Source organism: Lithobates pipiens, unplaced genomic scaffold (genome assembly GCF_037356315.1).
Source record: "Lithobates pipiens isolate NorthernLeopardFrog02 unplaced genomic scaffold, aLitPip1_a1.2 Scaffold_22, whole genome shotgun sequence".
Classification (NCBI taxonomy): Eukaryota; Metazoa; Chordata; class Amphibia; order Anura; family Ranidae; genus Lithobates; species Lithobates pipiens.
The window spans coordinates 12,676,180-12,695,016 of NW_027507784.1; the positions used below are offsets into that span (position 1 = coordinate 12,676,180).

At 46.3% G+C, this 18,837-nt stretch overlaps 1 protein-coding gene across 2 annotated transcripts in view; it reads left to right on the forward strand.

Annotated features, from left to right (window-relative positions):
• The window catches only part of LOC144000392 (interferon-induced very large GTPase 1-like), a 41,287-nt gene that overhangs the window by 2,660 nt on the left and 19,790 nt on the right, over positions 1-18,837 (forward strand). For both annotated transcript variants that reach the window (XM_077494200.1, XM_077494201.1), the window contains exons 2-3: positions 3,973-4,367; positions 12,896-12,954. In XM_077494200.1, coding sequence (XP_077350326.1) covers positions 3,976-4,367; positions 12,896-12,954 — 451 coding nt within the window. In that variant the 5' untranslated portion in view covers positions 3,973-3,975. The remainder of the gene's footprint in view (positions 1-3,972; positions 4,368-12,895; positions 12,955-18,837) is intronic.

Here is an 18,837-nt window from a genome sequence, read left to right on the forward strand (position 1 = left end):
CGGTAGTAAACCCGCAAATTTATTATTATTATTTTTTAAACCTGCAAAGCAAAAGGCATAATGAGCTAGTATGCACCGCATACTAGCTCATTATGAAATACTTACCTTAGAACGAGGCCCCGACATCTGGCCCGATCCACGCCGAGGGAGCCGACATGCTCCCTCAGCGTTTCTTCCGGGTATCGCGGCTCCGGCGCTGTGAGTGGCCGGAGCCGCGATATCGTCACTCCCGCGCACATGTGCGCGGGAGATTTCATTCCGGCCGGTCGGCCACTGCCGGATTTTCAGGCCGAGAATCCCCTTGTGCGCATGCGCCGCTGCAGTCAGCGGCGCATACCGAGGGGAATATCTCCTAAACCGTACAGGTTTAGGAGATATTTTTTTTACCTACAGGTAAGCCTTATTATAGTAAGTCTTATTATAGGCTTTCCTGTAGGTAAAAGTTAAAAAATTGAGTATACAACCACTTTAATCAGGAAATGACCAAATAAGGATGTAACACCACAGCATAAATGAATATATATAATAACTGATCATTCCGTGCATTGCACAGGGGCCCTTCGCTGGCGGACATGTCCTCACTCCGTAAACACCTCTCCCTCCAAACAACAGGAAGTTTTCCACTACCTAACACGTCTCAACCAGCGTCAGTCTGCCCCAGTCAGCTCTTTAGAGTGGGCTGGGGGAGAACGAACACTGGGGGGACTCAATACATATTAAAATACATCTAATACACCTTCATAAGATTTTCCAAAACACATACCAGAACCTTTGTGTCTAGTATGGATTTTAAGGGGGACCCCACACCAAAAAAAAAATGGTGTGGGGGTCCCCCCCAAAGTCCATACCAGACCCTTATCCAAGCATGCAACCCAGCAGATCAGGAAAGGGGAGAGGATGAGCGAGCGCCCCCCCCTCCCCCAGAACCATACCAGGCCACATGCCCTCAACAAAGGAGGGTGGGGGTTTTGGTTGGGGGGGGGGCTCCACTCCAAAGCACCTTTTCCCCATGTTGATGGGGTTTCCGACAACCCTGGGCTTATCGGAATCTGGAAGCCCCCTCTAACAAGGGAGCCCCCAGATCCTGCCCCCCCCCCTTCTGACATCAGTGCGTTGCAGGGTGTTCGTCGGGGCAAACCTGAAAATTCGGGTGTTTGGCGAATGTTCGGCCTGAACTCATGCTCTGGCCAAACTGTTCGACCATCCCTAGTGGCCGGGAACATTGAGAGGCTGACCCCAAAATGACATTAAAAAAATGTTGCTTTCCGGGTCAGCAACAAGGAGGGATGGAGAGTAGACACGTGCAATTCGTTTTGGTCTGAATATAAATTTGGATACATTTTTGGTTGTTCAGAAATTCGGATGAAATAGTAATGAATTTCATTGAAATTAGTTTTGTATATTAGTTCTCTAACAAATTCCAAATTTTCTAAATGATTGAAATTTGGATTCAGATTCTGTGTGAAGAATAGCTGGTTGTTTTGGAGTGGCCCGGGAAGCTGGTCACCGCATTCTTAACAACTGATGACTCGCCGACAGCTGTAGATAAACAGAGTTGCCCGCAAATAACAATTCTGAAAAAAAAAAACTGCGTAGAGTCCCCGCAATCCATACCAGACCCCAATGGATTTTAAGAGGAACCCCACTTCAAATTTTTTGGCGTGGAGTCCCCTACAAATACCATTCCAGACCCTTATCTGCGTATGCAGTCTGGCAGGCCAGGAAAAGGGGGGGAACGAGCAAGCATCCCCATCCTGAACTAAACCAGGCCACATGACCCCCCTAAAGCACCTTGTCCCTATGTTGATGGGGACAAGGGGCTCTTCCCTACAACCCTGGCCTTGTAGTTGCGGGAGTGACTTATTGGAATCTAGAAACACCCTTTAACAAGGGGGCCCTCAGATCCCCTCTCTTCACATGAATGAGTATAGCGTTCATAGTGCCCCGTACTCTTCCACCAAAAAAGTGTAGCATAAAAAAAAGACAGGAGGCAGTTTTTGACAAGCCCTTTATTAAATAAAGAAATAATAAATGTCTCTCAAAATAGATCCAACATCAATCATAAAGAACGCCAGCCGCCAACCCAAAAAAAGAAAAAAAAAGCTCTGGACCCAATGAAGGCTCCCACCTTCTGACACCCCCGCTGTCTGACAGTTCTTCAATAACTAAGGGGCAGGGCAACCTGATGACCTCACCCGGTGACCCCTCCCATCATCGAGCCAGCATGTCCCCTTGTTGATTCATTCACCCCCCCATATTGAGGGCATGTGGCCTGGTATGGTTCAGGAGGGGGGGGGGGGCGCTTGCTTGTCCCCATCCCCTTTTCTGGCCTGCTGGGCTGCATTCACGGAGAAGGGTTTGGCATGGATTTTTGACAATTTTGGCTTGGGGTTCCCCTCAAAATCCATACCAGAGCCGAAGGTCCTGGTATGGATTGAGGACGGGGCGCGCTCTTTTCTTTCTGAATTTTTATTTGCCGGTGTTCTGGCGTATAGAGTCCGGGCATCACATAGTGTCCACTCCGTACTGCGCATGCGCAGTACGGAGCAGACGACGCTTCGGAAAACCTCCGAAGCTGAACGGTGCCTGCGCCGTGAGTGGAGGTGGTAGCCCCAACATCCAAGCAGACATAGGGTTGTGAATTTTAGAGGGCCCCTCGCGGGCGAGCTTCGCTCGCCACGCTTCGGGCTCGGCCTCGCTCGGCTCTTTTTTATTCTAACTCTATGTCCACTTGGATAGTGGGGAGAGAACCTGGACTCACGGCGCAGGCGCCGTTCATCCTCGGCAATTTTCGGAATCTGTGTTCCTGTGTACTGCGCATGCGCAGTACGCAGGGGACACTATCTGATGGAGGACGCTATTTGACAAGACACCGGCAATTCTATTTACATTCCGCTGCTGTCGCCGGCCAAGCCCGTTGACAGCTGATGAGTCATTGGTTGTTAAGGACTGGGCGGGCCAGCTGTTCTTCACACAAAATTTTAAATGGTTGACCATTTTTTACCCGATACAAATTCAAATACTTCAGAAAATTTGGAATTCATTCAAAAATTAATACACAAAATGAAACAAATTCCAAAACGAATCAACAAAACGGAATTAATAACGAATTTATCCAAAACGAAACACATTTTCCCAATTCTGCACATGTCTATTGAAGAGAGGACAGGTGTCTGCACAGCTCCCTCCCCCCTACCCAGCACCAGCGCCATCGGCTATGTCAGTTGTGAGCCTGCAGATGGGCAATGGAGCCCAGGATACATGGCGGGAGTTTGCGTGGGGGGCACTTTTATGAGGGATTTATGGAAGCGATCATACAGCAGCGCAGCCACCCGAATGCTGCCTTCTGATAGGCAGGAATCTGCTTGTAAGATTTACATGCAATCCCAGTGTTGGTAGCCACTGGAAATGCGTGTATTTAGACAAATTTCCCTTGGCTACCACCACCGGGATTGCGTGTAAATCTTACAAGCAGATTCCCGCCTGTCAGAAGGTAGCATTCTGGTGGCTGCGCTGCTGTATGATCAAATAAGGATGTAACATGAATGCTACCTTCTGACAGGCAGGAATCTGCTTGTAAGATTTACACGCAATCCCGGTGGTGGTAGCCAAGGGAAATTTGTCTAAATACACACATTTCCAGTGGCTACCACCACTGGGATTGCATGTAAATCTTACAAGCAGATTCCTGCCTGTCAAAAGGCAGCATTTGGGTGGCTGCGCTGCTGTTTGATCGCTTCCGTAAAATCCCCCATAAAAGTTCCTCCCACGCAAACTCCCGCCATGTATCCATGTATCCATGTATTCTTCTGGCGCTGAAGTGGTTAAAAAGGTAGATCGTGTTAAAGATCTTTCTTCATTCGTCATACGAAGTACGGACCTGGCAGCAAAAGGGTTAATGTAGTCATTTTGTGTCAACGGTTTATTTGGCTTAAAACGGTTTATATCTTAACCAAAATCTCGATGCTATAGGGCATGTTCCATCCAACTCCAGATGATGAGATGGAAGAACAAAACATCCCACCATGTGACCCAATTCCTGATGACTCCGAAGTCACATCACAGAATGACACTTGTGAAGAAGACCAAAATGAGGAATCTGAAGATGTTCCACATCAGCAAACCAACTCTGACACATACAAAGCAAGTCCACAAGAAAGCGTTCTACACCCAGAATGTGACTCCTCCTCCGAGGAACCCAAAGCTGAGCCTGACCTTTACACCTCCTCGCAGAGAGAACCCCTGCAAAATGTCAAGGACCTCGTTGATAGTGACAGTGAGATGGATGTAGAAATGGCATCAGATGTACTCTGTGTAGATTTTTCTGGTGAAGAAGAGCATACATCTTCTGAAAACACCGCACCCAGGTGAGTGAGTACAAGATTGTAACATAGATATAGTAATTTCCAGGCAAATGTCTAAGCGTGAAGATGAATTACACCTATGAGAGCTGATTTACCTGGTAAAGGTTTTGTACTCCTGTCTATACAGGTTTGCTGCTGGCCAATTTTTAATCTTCTTTAAAATTTGTGTTCCATTAACCACTTCAGCCCCAGACCATTTTGCTGACCAAAGACCAGACCACTTTTTGCGAATCGGGAAACTGTGTCGCTTTAACAGACAATTGCGCGGTCATGCGACGTGGCTCCCAAACAAAATTGACGTCCTTTTTTTCCCACAAATAGAGCTTTCCTTTGGTGGTATTTGATCACCCCTGCGGTTTTTATTTTTTGCGCTATAAACAAAAATAGAGCGACAATTTTGAAAAAACGCATTATTTCTTACATTTTGTTATAATAAATATCCCCCAAAAATATATAAAAAACATTTTTTTCCTCAGTTTAGGCCGATGCGTATTCTTCTACATATTTTTGGTAAAAAAAAATCACAATAAGCGATTATTGATTGGTTTGCGCAAAAGTTATAGCGTTTACAAAATAAGGGATAGTTTTATGGCATTTTTATAAATATTTTTTTTTTACTAGTAATGGCGGCGATCAGCAATTTTTATTGTGACTGCGACATTATGGCGGACACATCAGACATTTTTGACACATTTTTGGGACCATTGTCATTTATACAGCAATCAGTGCTATATAAATGCAGTGATTCCTGTGTAAATGACACTGGCAGTGAAGGGGTTAACCAGTGGGTGGCAGTGTAGGGGTTAAGTGTTCCTAGGGGTGTGTTGCTAACTGTTGGGGGCTGGGCTTTAATTTAGTGAACACTGATCTCTGCTCCAATCACATGGAGCAGAGATCCGCGTCACTAGTTGCTAGGCAGAACGGGGAGATGCTGTTTACTACGGCATCTCTCCGTTCAGCTCCCCGTGAGACGATCGCGGGTATGCCCGCGGCGATCGAGTCCGCGGGACCCGCGACCGGACTCATGGGGGTCCCGACCAGCACGCGATCGTGCCGTCGGTAAATTTAAAGGGACGTACAGGTACGCCCATTTGCCTGCCTGTGCCATTCTGCCGACGTACATCGGCGTGCGCTGGTCGGGAACCGGTTAACCACTTGCTTACTGGGCACTTAAACCCCCCTCAGTCCCAGACCAATTTTCAGCTTTCAGCGCTGATGCACTTTGAATGACAATTGCGCGGGCATACAACACTGTACCCAAATGAAATTTTTATCATTTTTTTCCCACAAATAGAGCTTTCTTTTGGTGGTATTTAGTTACAGCTCGAAGTTTTATTTTTTGCTAAACAAACAAAAAAAGATGCAAAAAAAAATAAATAAATAAATCATGTTTTAATAGTTTGTTATAAAATTTTGCAAACAGGTCATTTTTCTCCTTCATTGAAGTGCGCTGATTAGGCGGTACTGATGGCTGCATTGGTGGGCACTGATGGGCTGCATTGGTGGGCACTGATGGGCTGCATTGGTGGGCACTGATAGGCTGCACTGGTGGGCACTGATAGGCATAGTTAAGGCGGCACTAATAGGCACAGATAAGGCGGCACCGATGGGCACAGATAAGGCGGCACTGATGGGCAAAGATGGGCACAGATAAGATGGCATGGATGGGTGGCACGGATAAGTGGCATGGATGGGTGGCACGGATGGGCACTGATAGGTACCACTGATAGATGGGACTGATGGGCACTGATAGGTGGCACTGATAGGTGGCTCTGATAGGTGGCACTGCTGGGCACTGATGGGCGGCACTGCTGGGCACTGATGGGCGGCACTGCTGGGCACTGATGGGCGGCACTGGGTCGCAGCACCTTTGAGGCAGATTGTGGGCACTGTGGGTGGCACTGTTGGTGGCACTGCTGGATGGCACTGTGGGTGGCATTGTGGGTGGCACTGTAGGTGGCACTGTGGGCACTATGGGCACTGATGGGGGCACTGATGGGGGGCACTTACTTTTATTCAGGATGGCACGGCGGTGGGCAGGTGGGCACTGGCAGGGGGCAGGTGGTCAGCTGTATTGCTGGCCGTGATCGGGACTGATGTCCCGATCACGGCCGCCGGTGATCGGCTTTTTTTTTCTCTCCTCGCGCTGTCAGCGCGAGGAGGAATAATAGCCGATTACCGGCTCCGTTCTATCACATGATCAGCTGTCATTGGCTGACAGCTGATCACGTGATAAGGGGTCGGGATCGACCCCTTGCACGGATCGGTGATCAGGCGAGTCTCACGGACTCGCCGATCACAGAGCGCGCCGCGCGCGCCCCTCAGGGGGCGCGCAGGCCGCTCGTATCCGGGGCGACGTCAATAGACGTCGTCCCGGAAATGTAGGTCCGCGCTGATGCCGTCATTTGGCAATAGCGCGGATCTGTAGTGGTTAAAGAGGAAGTAAACCCTGGAGAGTGTTACTTCCTCTTTGTTTCCCTGCAAAGGTAAAACATAATGGGCTACTATGCATCGCATCGCATAGTATCGCATTACGTGATACTTACCTGCAGGAGAAGCCAAGATGTAACAGTCTTCCTCGCTAGTAGCGAGCGTCCATTCTTCACCCCTCTTCCTTCCAGGGCCACGATCTCTGACTCTGTGACAGGCCAGAGTCTAGTGACGTCACATGACGTCACTCCCGCACATGCGCACGGGAGCTGCCTTTAACGGCATGACCCGAGCTAGAAACGGCACAGCATGCCCTTTCTAACTCCAGCGCATGCGCAGAAGAAATAGCCGTACGCGGATTTGCAAATATATCCTAGACCGTGTAGGTCTGTGAGATATTTCAAGCACCTACAGGTAATCCTTAATCTAGGCTTACCTGTAGGTTAAAGTGGTTGTAAAGGGTTTACAGCCACTTTAAAGTGGATGTAAACAGTCACATATACCCAGTGACGTGAACAGCCTCAGATGACACAGAGAGATGAAACAAATCCTCCTACATAAGCTTTACATGTATATCTGAAGTATACTCTTGCCAATACCCCTTTAAGCGCTTCCCGACCGCCTCACGCAGATATACTGCAGCAGAAGGGCACATACAGGCAGATTAACGTACCTATACATGGCCCTTTAAGAGGCGGCGTGTGAACGCGCCCGCTGGGAGCTCCAGGACCGTGATCACGGGTCCCATGGACTCAATGTCCGCGGGGATACCCGCGATCGTCTCACGGAGAAGAAGAACAGTGAGATGCTGATATAAACAAGCATTTCCCCATTCGTTCTGCCTAGTGACACTGATCACAGCTCCCTGTAATTGAGAGCGGTGATCAGTGACATGTCACACACAGCCCCTCCCCCCACAGTTAGAATCACTACCTAGGACACACTTAACCCCCTACATCACCACCTAGTGGTTAAACCCTTCACTGCCAGTGACATTTTTACAGTAATCAATGCAATTTTTTAGCATTGACCACTGTATTACTGCCAATGGTCCCAAAAATGTGTCAAAATTGTCCGATGTGTCCGCCATGATGTCGCAGTCACAATAAAAATTGCTGATCGCCGCCATTACTAGTAAAAAAAAAAAAAATTATTAATAATAATGCCATAAAACTATCCCCTATTTTGTAGATGCTATAACGTTTGCGCAAATCAACCAATAAACGCTTTACCAAAAAATTTTTATATATTTTTTGGGGATATTTATTATAGTAAAAAGTTAAAAAATATATATATTTTTTTAATTGTCGCTATATTTTTGTTTATATCGCAAAAAATAAAAACTGCAGGGGTGATCAAATACCACCAAAAGAAAGCTCTATTTGTGAGGAAAAAAAGACGTTAATTTTGTTTGGGAGCCACGTCGCACGACCGCGCAATTGTCAGTTAAAGCGAAGCAGTGTGGAGTTGCAAAAAGTGCTCTGGTCAGGAAGGGGGTCAATTCTTCCGGGGCTGAGGTGGTTAAAAAGATAGATCGTGTTAAAGATCTTTCTTCATCCATCAGCAGCACAGCGGAGGGGTCAGAGAGACTGCAGTTACAGTATGTGAGAGCTGATTGGAGGAAAGCCACACACCCCCTTCACGCAGTAGAAGATCTGCGTTCCTGTGGCGGAATGATCACGGTCGCAACAGTGGCCCCCGCGACTGGGCCCTGCCGTTTCGCCAATGTGGGAGGGGCCCAGGACGGGTTTGGACAGACTCGGGGGGTGGGGGGGCCATGTGGTGATGTTTCAAGGAGGAGCAGGATATGTCAACCCCCCATCCTGGACTGGATGGGACATCTCCCCCTCAGCTCTCCATCAGCTGGACCCCACCCCCTTGCCAAGCTAATGTCTCCATTGCCAGCACCATTTTGTTGAAGTTTGCCCATATACACAGAGTGGAGTTGGTCTTCAACAAAATGGCGCCCAAAACCCACAACTGTGGGACAAATGTTATTTGTGAATGAGATAAACTACACTGAATGGGCGGGTGATATGAAGAGGGGGAGTGGGAGAGCCGGGAGGAGAAGAGAAGAGGATCACAGATCAAAGACAAGGTCTGCCCGAACCTGTCCTGCACCCGAGCAATGGAGGAGGTGAGGTCAGTTTGACAGCCCAAGCCAAGACACACACAGAGTCTATGGGGGGTCACTGTGGTCACCAGAGTCCCCCTTCCATGTCATACGCTTTACATCAAAGTCTGAAGGATTCCCCCAGTGCAAGGGAGAACTCTGCAGACCCTGATGTAAAGGGGAACTCTGATGTAAAGGGGAATGCTGCGGACCATGCTGGGACCATGGTCACCAGAGCCCCGCTTACATCAGATTCGACAGCGTTACCCTTTACATCATGGTCTGCCACATTTCCCTTTACATCAGAGTTCCCCTTTACATCAGGATCCACAGAGCTCTCCTCTTTATCAGGGTACACTGTAAGGGGGAACCCTGCAGACTCTCATTGAAGGGGGAATTTTGTGGACTGTGATGTAAAGGGGAATTATGGAATCTGATGTAAGGGGGAACTTTGCAGATCCTGACATAAAGAAGAATGCTACAGACTGTGATATAAGGGAGAGCTCTGATGTAAAGGGGAACGCTGCAGACTGCGATATAAAGGGGAACGCTATGGACTGTGATGTAAGGGTGGGGCTGTCGGGGCCCTTCATTGTAACTCTTTCTGTGACAACACTGAAGAAATGACACTTGTCTACAATGTAAAGTAGTGAGTGTACAGCTTGTATAACAGTGTAAATTTCCTGTCCCCTCAAAATAACTCAACACACAGCCATTAATGTCGAAACTGCTGGCAACAAAAGTCAGTACACCCCTAAGTGAAAATGTCCAAATTGGGCCAAAAGTGTCAATATTTTGTGTGGCCACTATTATTTCTCAGCACTGCCTTAACCCTCTTGGGCATGGAGGTCACCAGAGCTTCACAAGTTGCCACTGGAGTCCTCTTCCCCTCCCCCATGATGACATCACAGAGCTGGTGGATGTTAGAGACCTTGCGCTCCTCCACCTTCCATTTGAGGATGTCCCACAGATGATCAATAGGGTTTAGGTCTGGAGACATGCTTGGCCAGTCCATCACCTTTACCCTCAGCTTCTTTAGCAAGGAGGTCTGTTTGGGGTGGTTATCATGTTGGAATACTGCCATGCGGCCCAGTCTCTGAAGGGAGGGGATCATGCTCTGCTTCAGTATGTCACAGTACATGTTGGCATTCATGGTCCCCTCAATGATCTGTAGCCCCCCCAGTGCCGGCAGCACTCATGCAGCCTCAGACCATGACACTCCCACCACCATGCCTGACTGTAGACAAGACACACTTGTCTTTGTCCTCCTCACCTGGTTGCCCCCACACACGCTTGTCACCATCTGACACCAAATACCTTTATCTTGGTCTCATCAGACCACAGGACATGGTTCCAGTAATCCATCTCCTTAGTCTGCTTGTCTTCAGCAAACTGTTTGCAGACTTTCTTGTGCATCATCTTTAGAAGAGGCTTCCTTCTGGGACGACAGCCATGCAGACTAATTTGATGTAGTGTGCGGCGTATGGTCTGAGCACTGATACTGACAAGGCTGGTATCTCTGGAGGAGCCTGGAGACCTAATTGGAGGATACAACCCGGGTCAATAACCATACTGTATTGCCAGGTCGGCTGAAAGGAAACTGGTACTGTATGAAAAGTTCTTTCAATTTCTCAAGAAGTTTCAGTTCAATTGACAAGTCTGTGGCAGAGACTTTGTTTGAGCGTCCTACTGGCTGCTAGGCCAGAGAGAGGGGCCTATCCGGTGATTGCTGGATCCAGTCTGTGGAGCTGTTTGTCCTCTGGATCTGAACAATATCTCTAACCCGCTATTACCAGTTGCCTGAACTCCCCTTAACCCTTTGACCCTCTATTAAAAGACTTTGTGTTTATCCCAAATAAATCTTGAAGAAAAGGACTAAGTGTCGGAGATAACATTAGTTAATAAGATTGAATAAAGACACCAGTCCATCCAGTCCATTCTGAGTGAGTGTCTACAATTGTCCCTATCCCTGTACAATGCACCCTCACATCAGTCCCTACCCTCAGGGAGCCCACAATCCAAGGTCCCCATTCATATACTAGGGCCAATTTTGGACAGAAGCCAATTAACCTACCTGCATGTGTTTGGAGTGTGGGAGGAAACCCACGCAGGGAGAACATGCAAACTGCAGGCAGGTAGTGTTGTGGTTGGGATTTGAACCAGTGATCCTTTTTACAGCTAGGTGAGAGTGCTGACCACTACACCACAGTGCCACCCAACATGCTTTTGGGTTACTTTCCAATGGGACCCCTGAGACGGAGAAGCGAGCAGGTGAGGTAACGGTAAGCCCAATAAAAACCAGCAGCTCCTTCGGGGGTCAGTGCTACACGAAGATAGTGTGGGCCCACCTTCACTGGCCATGGTCTTTGGGATCTCTTGAAATGGATCTAGGCTCCGGGTGAGTGACTTCTGTCTTATGGCTTTGTGAATGAATTTTTTTTCTCTTCCTTCCATTTCTATTAAAACGATTGCCATTGGCTTGTTTTTAATTCTGCAAACTGCCAAAATCCCCAAGGCTGGTTTTAATAGAAATAGCTTCAAGATAACTGTGAATCCCCGTTGTATTGGATTTTGCATAACAAACATACAGCACATCTGTGCATTGATGAAACCACTCTTTGGCGCATGTGTGTTGACCTTTTATGACAATCGTTATAGCTCTGAAAATAACCGGCATACTTCTAACGAGATTCACTCCCCATAGATTTCAGTGGGATTCGCTGGTAAGTGTGTGCTTACCAAGTTCCTTATGCCGCGTACACACGATCGCAATTCTCGTTGGAAAAAGCTCTGATGGTTTTCCCACTCAAGCTGTCTTGTCTACACACGGTCACACCAAATTCCGATTCCGCTTAGAACGCGGTGACGTACAGCGTGTACGACGGGACTAGAAAAAGGAAGTTCAATAGCCAGTAGCCAATAGCTTCCGTCTCGTAGTTGAATCTGAACATGCGTGATTTTTGGCGTGTCGGAATTGCATACGCACGATCGGAATTCGTTTTTCCATCTGGAAAATTGAGAACATGCTATCAATTTTTGGCTGGCGGAAATTCAGACAGCTAAATTCCGAAGGAGCGTACACACGGTCGCATTTTCTGATGAAAAGCTCTCATTGGTCTTTTTCTGGCCCGAAATTCCGATCGTGTATACGCGGCATAACAGGATTCACAAACCCACTGCAAATTAAACCCTGAACGATTCCTTAATCAGACAATGTTGCACACAGTTTTCAATACGTTCTTTACTGTTCTTTGCCACATTTTTATAAACAATTTATTAATCATTACAACATACTGTATTGTTTTTTTTAAACACTGATTCATCAAACCTTTAATCCTTCAATGCTCCTTATTTTGAATGTTTGTACATATCATTACACTCATAGCCGGGTGCTTTCTTTCAAATGATTGAGAAGATGTGCATTGATTGGGAGGTATACTGAATGTGTTTTGTTAATAATTTTTTTATTTCCATGATATATATATATATATATATATATATATATATATATATATATATATATATATATATATATATATATATTTATGTCATGAATTGCAGTAACTTTATATTTTTTACTTGTATAAATCACCCAATTAAAGGGTCGTTTTTATTTTCTAAATAGGTTCCTTTAAGCTAGTGCATTGTTGGTTCACTTACCTTTTCCTTCGATTTCCCTTCTAAGTATTTTTTTTTCTTTGTCTGAATTTCTCACTTCCTGTTCCTCCTCAGTAAGCTGTTCTGGCTGACTAAACACCGCTCGGATGATGGTGAGAAGTTTACTGAGGAGAAACAGGAAGTGAGAAATTCAGATAAAAGAAAAAAAAACATTTAAAAGGGAAATCGAAGGAAAATGTAAGTGAACCAACAATGCACTAGCTTAAAGGAACCTATTTAGAAAATAAAAAAACGAAGCTTTACAACCCCTTTAATAAATGAGTTTGGGTTCTTGCAGTGAAATATCTTGTCCTTTTTTTTTTTTTTTCAGTGTTATTCCAGAAGAATCTCCAGAAGAATCCCCAAAGTCAAGAAAAGAAATTCAAGATGGTGAGTTATTTAAAAATAGTATAATTAATCAACACAGAAGTGCAACATACAGAATATATGATGACAAGTAACATGGTATTATTAATGAATCCAATCATTTAAAAAAAAATGCACTTATTTAAATCTAAGACCCCTTTCACACTGTGCCGCCCATAGCATCGGCGGTAAAACGCCACTATTTTTAGCGATGTTTTTTACCGTCTGATTTGCGGCACATTTCGGCCACTAGCAGGGAGCTTTTAAACCCCGCTAGCAGCCGAGAAAGCTTTAAAACTGCCTGCAATGCACCGCATTAGCGGCGGTATAGCCGCGCTGCCCCATTGATTCCATAGGGAGCAGCGATGGAGGAGCGGTAAACACACCGCTCCGTTCACCGCTCCAAACAAGCTGTTGGCAGGACTTTTCCTGATGCCCTGCCAGTGCACTGCTCCAGTGTGAAAGCCCAAGTGCTGCTCCCTATGGAATCAATGGACACATACATACATATATATATATATATATATATATATATATATATGTATGTATGTATGTGTCCATTGATTCCATAGGGAGCAGCGATGGAGGAGCGATAAACACACCGCTCCGTTCACCGCTCCAAACAAGCTGCTGGCAGGACTTTTCCTGATGCCCTGCCAGCGCACCGCTCCAGTGTGAAAGAAATCACTTGGGCTTTCACACTGGAGACAATGGAGCAGCTGTTTGAGGGTGGATTGCAGGCGCTATTTTGAATGCTATAGCGCCTGTAAAATGTCCTCAGTGTGAAAGGGGTCTCACCAAGACTATGTAAGATGTCAGAAACTAAATGCAGGTAAATGGAGATGCCTGCCTATATAGCAAAAGTACAGAAATGTTGTGTTGGGGTGCTGGTCTTTAACTTTGGTAAGTGTCCAGATTTGGTGTGGCGATGCTTGAAGTAGCAGCTCCTAAGTGTGCCATTGCTGTAAACTAGGTCCTTAAGATATAATCTTCAAGCAAAGAGGATGAAAGCGCCACATACATTTCAGTTAAACTTAAAACACAAGTAAACCACTTGCCGACCGTGTAACGCAGATATACTGCGGCACAACGGCTCTCCTAGGCGAAATCCCATACGGGTACGTCCTACCCTTTTTTGGCCACCAGAGGGCGCACCCGCCCGGTGCTGCACAGTGGGGGACCTGATGTCCCCGATCACGTGCACCAGCGCCAGCATGGGGACTTGTGTGTGCAAACACACAAAATCCCTGTGCTGTCAAAGGAGGAGCTAGGAGGGCCGCCGGGGGACCCCCAAAAAAAATGCCATTCAGGGCCACTCTGTGAAAAACAAGCTGCACAGTGGAGGTAAGTATGACATGTTTGTCCTTTTAAATAAATAAAAATGTAACCTTTAGTGTCCCTTTAAGTTTTGTATGTCATAATTAGGGGTGATATAGGAAAAAATGGGGGGGGGGGGGAGGAAAAAATAAATAAAAAAAGGATTTAGTGAGTAAAACTATATATAGGAAGATAGGGTGGTGTTAGAGTCATATTTGCCTGCATCTGCTTATGTTTTGATAGGTTTCAGTTATTATAGTTCAGTTATAGGTTTCATTTATTTCCGTTGTCGGAAATTCGGATGGTGTGTACACAATTACGACGCGCAAAATGCCACGCATGCTCGGAATCAAGCAGACGAGCCGCACTGCCTATTGAACTTCATTTTCCTCGGCACATCGTACATGTACGCAAGGGCGGACTGACCGTTGGGGCACTCCGGCACTGCCCAAGGGCCCCATGCCACTAGGGGGCCCCATTAGGGTTGCCAGACTCAATAAAACCAGGGACAGTAAAAATCTGTGTTTTTTTTTTTTTTTTAAATCCCAAGATTATAGCTGCCCCGCCTCTCCAGTACCTTTTCAGTGTGTGTGTGTGTATTCTGTGTGTATACTGTGTGTCTGTGTGTGTGTATACTGTATGTGTGTGTTTGTATACTGTGTGGCCCCATAATCTCCTATTGCCCGGGGGACCCATAATCTTCTATTGCCCAAGGGCCTCATAATCTTCTATTGCCCGGGAGGGGGCCCATAATCTTCTATTGCCCAAGGGCCCCATAACCTCCTATTGCCCGATGGCCCCATAAGTTGTTAGTCCGCCCCTGGCTGTACGTCACCGCGTTCTGGACGTTCGGAATTTTGGCCAAGATTTGTGCGACTGTGTGTATGCAAGATAAGTTTGAGCCAACATCCGTCGGGAAAAAAAAAACATGGATTTTATCGTCGGAAAATCCTATTGTGTGTACAGGGCATTAGTGTGAGGAAAATTGACCCATTATTGCTGCTTTTAGGAGATGGTCAGTGGGGTGATCAATACCGCTGAATTTATGTTTGAGAATGGAAGAAAGTCCTATCATTTGCGGTCAGTAGGCTGAAGAATGCCATGACATAGGTGTGTGGGGAAGTAAAAATGCAATGGTGATTGTGTGTTCAAGTGAAGAAAACCTCCCTGGTGTCCATGGAAGGAGTCTTCACTGGATGAAAAAAGACCAGAGTCAGTGTCTGTGGGAGAAAGAATGCTCTGGTGTTGATATCCATAAGAGAGCATTTTTTTTTTTAATATTTCTTTATTAATTTTCAATAAGGTAAACAAGATAAACACTTGAAACAGCATAGCAGATGTTCCGACTAGAGCAAACAGAGGCAAAGAATACAAACTAGGGTTAAGTCACGCAAAACCAGTCCACAATGCAGACTAACTAAATGTGGTTCAATGGTGATCATTAGAATTGTAACATATTAATGCAATATCTCCAGTCGGAGGGAAAAGGGGTGTGGGAAGGAGAGCATCAGCTAGACATTATATTAGTTACACCAGAAGGGTTGGGTACACAGGAGAATAAATCGGGCGCATAGTAATAATGACAAAGAATTACAAGCAGGAAAGAAACTTATGTGGTTACAGTACATTTCGGATGAGTAAGCCATACATGCGGATGAGTAAGCCATACATGCCAATCAGATAAAAACTTTTTCATACTTAGATTTTTGCGAGCTATTAGTCTTTCCATCTCGCATTGAAAGTTTAGATCAGAGATCGTATGCGTGATAGATGGAGAATCAGTGGTTTTCCAAAGTTTTGTAATGTTTAATTTTGCTGCAAGAAGAAGGTGAATTATCACTACTCCTGTGTGTGGCGGAAATTTGTCAACACCAAGGTGTAGTAGAGCCAGGGAGGGGTTGGGGGATGTTGGGATCAGTGATAGAAAGGATATTGAAGCGAAAATTTGTTTCCAGAAGGAGCTTAAGGATCTGCAAAACCATAGGATGTGCGCTATAGTACCGGTACTTCCACACGACCTCCAACATGTAGAAGGAAGGTCCGGGAAGAATTTAGAGAGACGATAGGGTGTGAGATACCATCTGTGGAGTGTCTTTTGATATGATTCCCAATGATTGCAACAGTGGGAAGCTGTGTAGGTATGTCGAAAGGCACGTGTCCACATGTCGGGTGTGACCGTAATGTTTAGTTCTTCTGTCCATCTGGAGAGAGACGGAATTTGCGAGTAAGGCCGATTATCATTCAGAATAGAGTACATGACCGATATACCATGTTTCGGATATGTCGAGTTAGTGTAAAATTTGTGTATTGTCTCCGGAATAGTTGTCGCCGGAGAAATTTTAAATTGGTGGAGAAGGTGCGAGATCCTCATGTACGTGAAGGTTTCTGTGTGAGGGAGGCCAAATTCAGTTTGGAGATTAGCAAAGGTTTTCAGAATGTGGTTAGCGTTATAAAGATCTGATAGAGTAGTTATTTTTCGTGTCGTCCAGTTTCGTAGATTCAAGTCTGGTATTTGTGACATTAGTGATCGGAGAGGAGTTTGCAATGTATGATAGGGTTGGTCTGAAATTTTCGTCTGTGTGAGTTTCATCCAGATTGTTAAAGAGGCCATTATTGATGGTGATTTAAATTTTGAAGTGGGAGGAAAGCCTGCTGATGTAGCGAGAAGTCACTTAGGGAGTTTGGGCGGAAGGACGAGGATTCTAAGATAGACCAAGCCTTATTGGGGTTCGGGTGCCACCAATAGTATAGTTGGTCTAGAACGGAAGCATTGTAGTAGTTCTGAATATGGGGAAGGTTGGACCCCCTTTTCTATGTTGCCTAGTTAAGATATATTGAGTGCATCTGGGTGGTTTAGTTTCCCACACAAATCTGGAAAGTTGTGTTTGTATGGTGGCAAAGAAGGAGTGGGGAATTGGCAAGATTACTGTCCAGAAAAGATAAAGTAGTTTGGGTAGGATTAGCATTTTAAAAGACGCAATGCGACCTAGTTTCGAGAGGCCTGTTGTACGAAGCTGATTTAATAGTTGGGGCAGTCGTTTTTGGAGGGCACGATAATTGAGATCATAAAGTTGGGATATGGATGGGGCTAAGTTTATTCCAAGATACGGAAGGGAATTGTTTGACCAAGAGTAGGGGAGAGTACTCTCTAGGAGAGATTGTTGCCTACGTGATAGGTTAAGTGGAAGGATTAGAGGTTAAGTGGAAGGATTAGAGATTTAGAGGAGTTAAGTTTGTAAAAGGAGGCAGAGCTAAATTGATCGATGATGTCCTGGAGTGCAGGCATGGAGATGGTCGGGTTTGTGATCATTAAAATGACATCATCAGCAAAGAGGCTGATTTTATGTTCCATGTCGTTATGTGTAATTCCTGAGACTCGCTTGCCCTCTCTGATTTTAGCCGCAAGGGGTTCCATTATTAGGGCAAAAATGAGAGGGGAGAGCGGACATCCTTGGTGGGTGCCATTAGAGATCTCAAAGGGTTGGGGTGTGGTCGGATGGAGTTGGGTGTGAGTGAGTGGGAGCATGTGTGTGTCCGAGCTCCCTGCCTCTACTCTGCGTTGTGTGGAATGCCGCTCTCTGATGGATATAGCTGCAGTTATCTGATTTCCTCTATTATAACTTTGCAATGAGCGCGGCCTCGTAGCGTGCACTGCTTGCCGTTGTTCACCGCTTTACACTGGCGGAAATCGACGGGGATTCCCGATTGTTCCCGAGAAGAGCTTTTCGGAAAGTTCCGCCACTGCGCTGTTCACTCGGAGACCCACAGATAGGAGAAAGCCCAGACTCCACACGAGGACATGCCGCGAAAGCTTCATGACGGCTCCGGACGGTAACAATCCTCTCGGCGATACCGGCCTGCTCCATTGAAAGAAACACCCTGTCTGCAGTGCGGTGAGAAACGCTATTGAATCTAATGTGATGTTAGCACCTGGGTGGCAGAGATTGTGACTTACCTGACATTACAAAGTGGAGAGTTGTATTGGTAATCCCTGTTTGTTCGGAACGTCAGCTTTTTTCTGCCTGTTTTGTTCCTGATGACTGTCCGCTGAAGCGAGTTTACTTCACAAACATAATTAATGAGAGACCTGGCAGTGTGTGTTTGGCGCTTGGTGAGTTGTCCGGTCCCCCCCCCCCCAGGTTCTTTCTCAAACATTGAGCCTCTTGCTGGGAAGTATTGGCTTGGCAACACTAAACGCTACAGCACTATCCTCTACCCCCTGCCGGTTTAGCGATTTCTTTACGAGCTTCTTACCATGCTTAGCAAAAGAGCGGTAGAAGATATACCTCATGGAGAGGGGAATCAAAAAACGCGTGCCGCTAAAGAAAAGCTGAACCAAGCCTCTGCAGCTTCGAAGCTTGAGCGTTTTGCACACGCATCCTCCCCAGGTAGGAAAGCCCAACACCACCCGCCGGGACAATTTAAAATGCAGGGGTCTGCCGGGGACAGGAGGAGTGCAGGTTGCCTTCCACCAGATTCTGGTACCCCGCTGCCAGGAGGCGGGGTAGGCGAGTTACCCCAGGAGGACAGCAGGGTACCCCAAAAACCTGGGGGGGGTTGGGAACCGACTCTGCGCGAGATACTGATGGC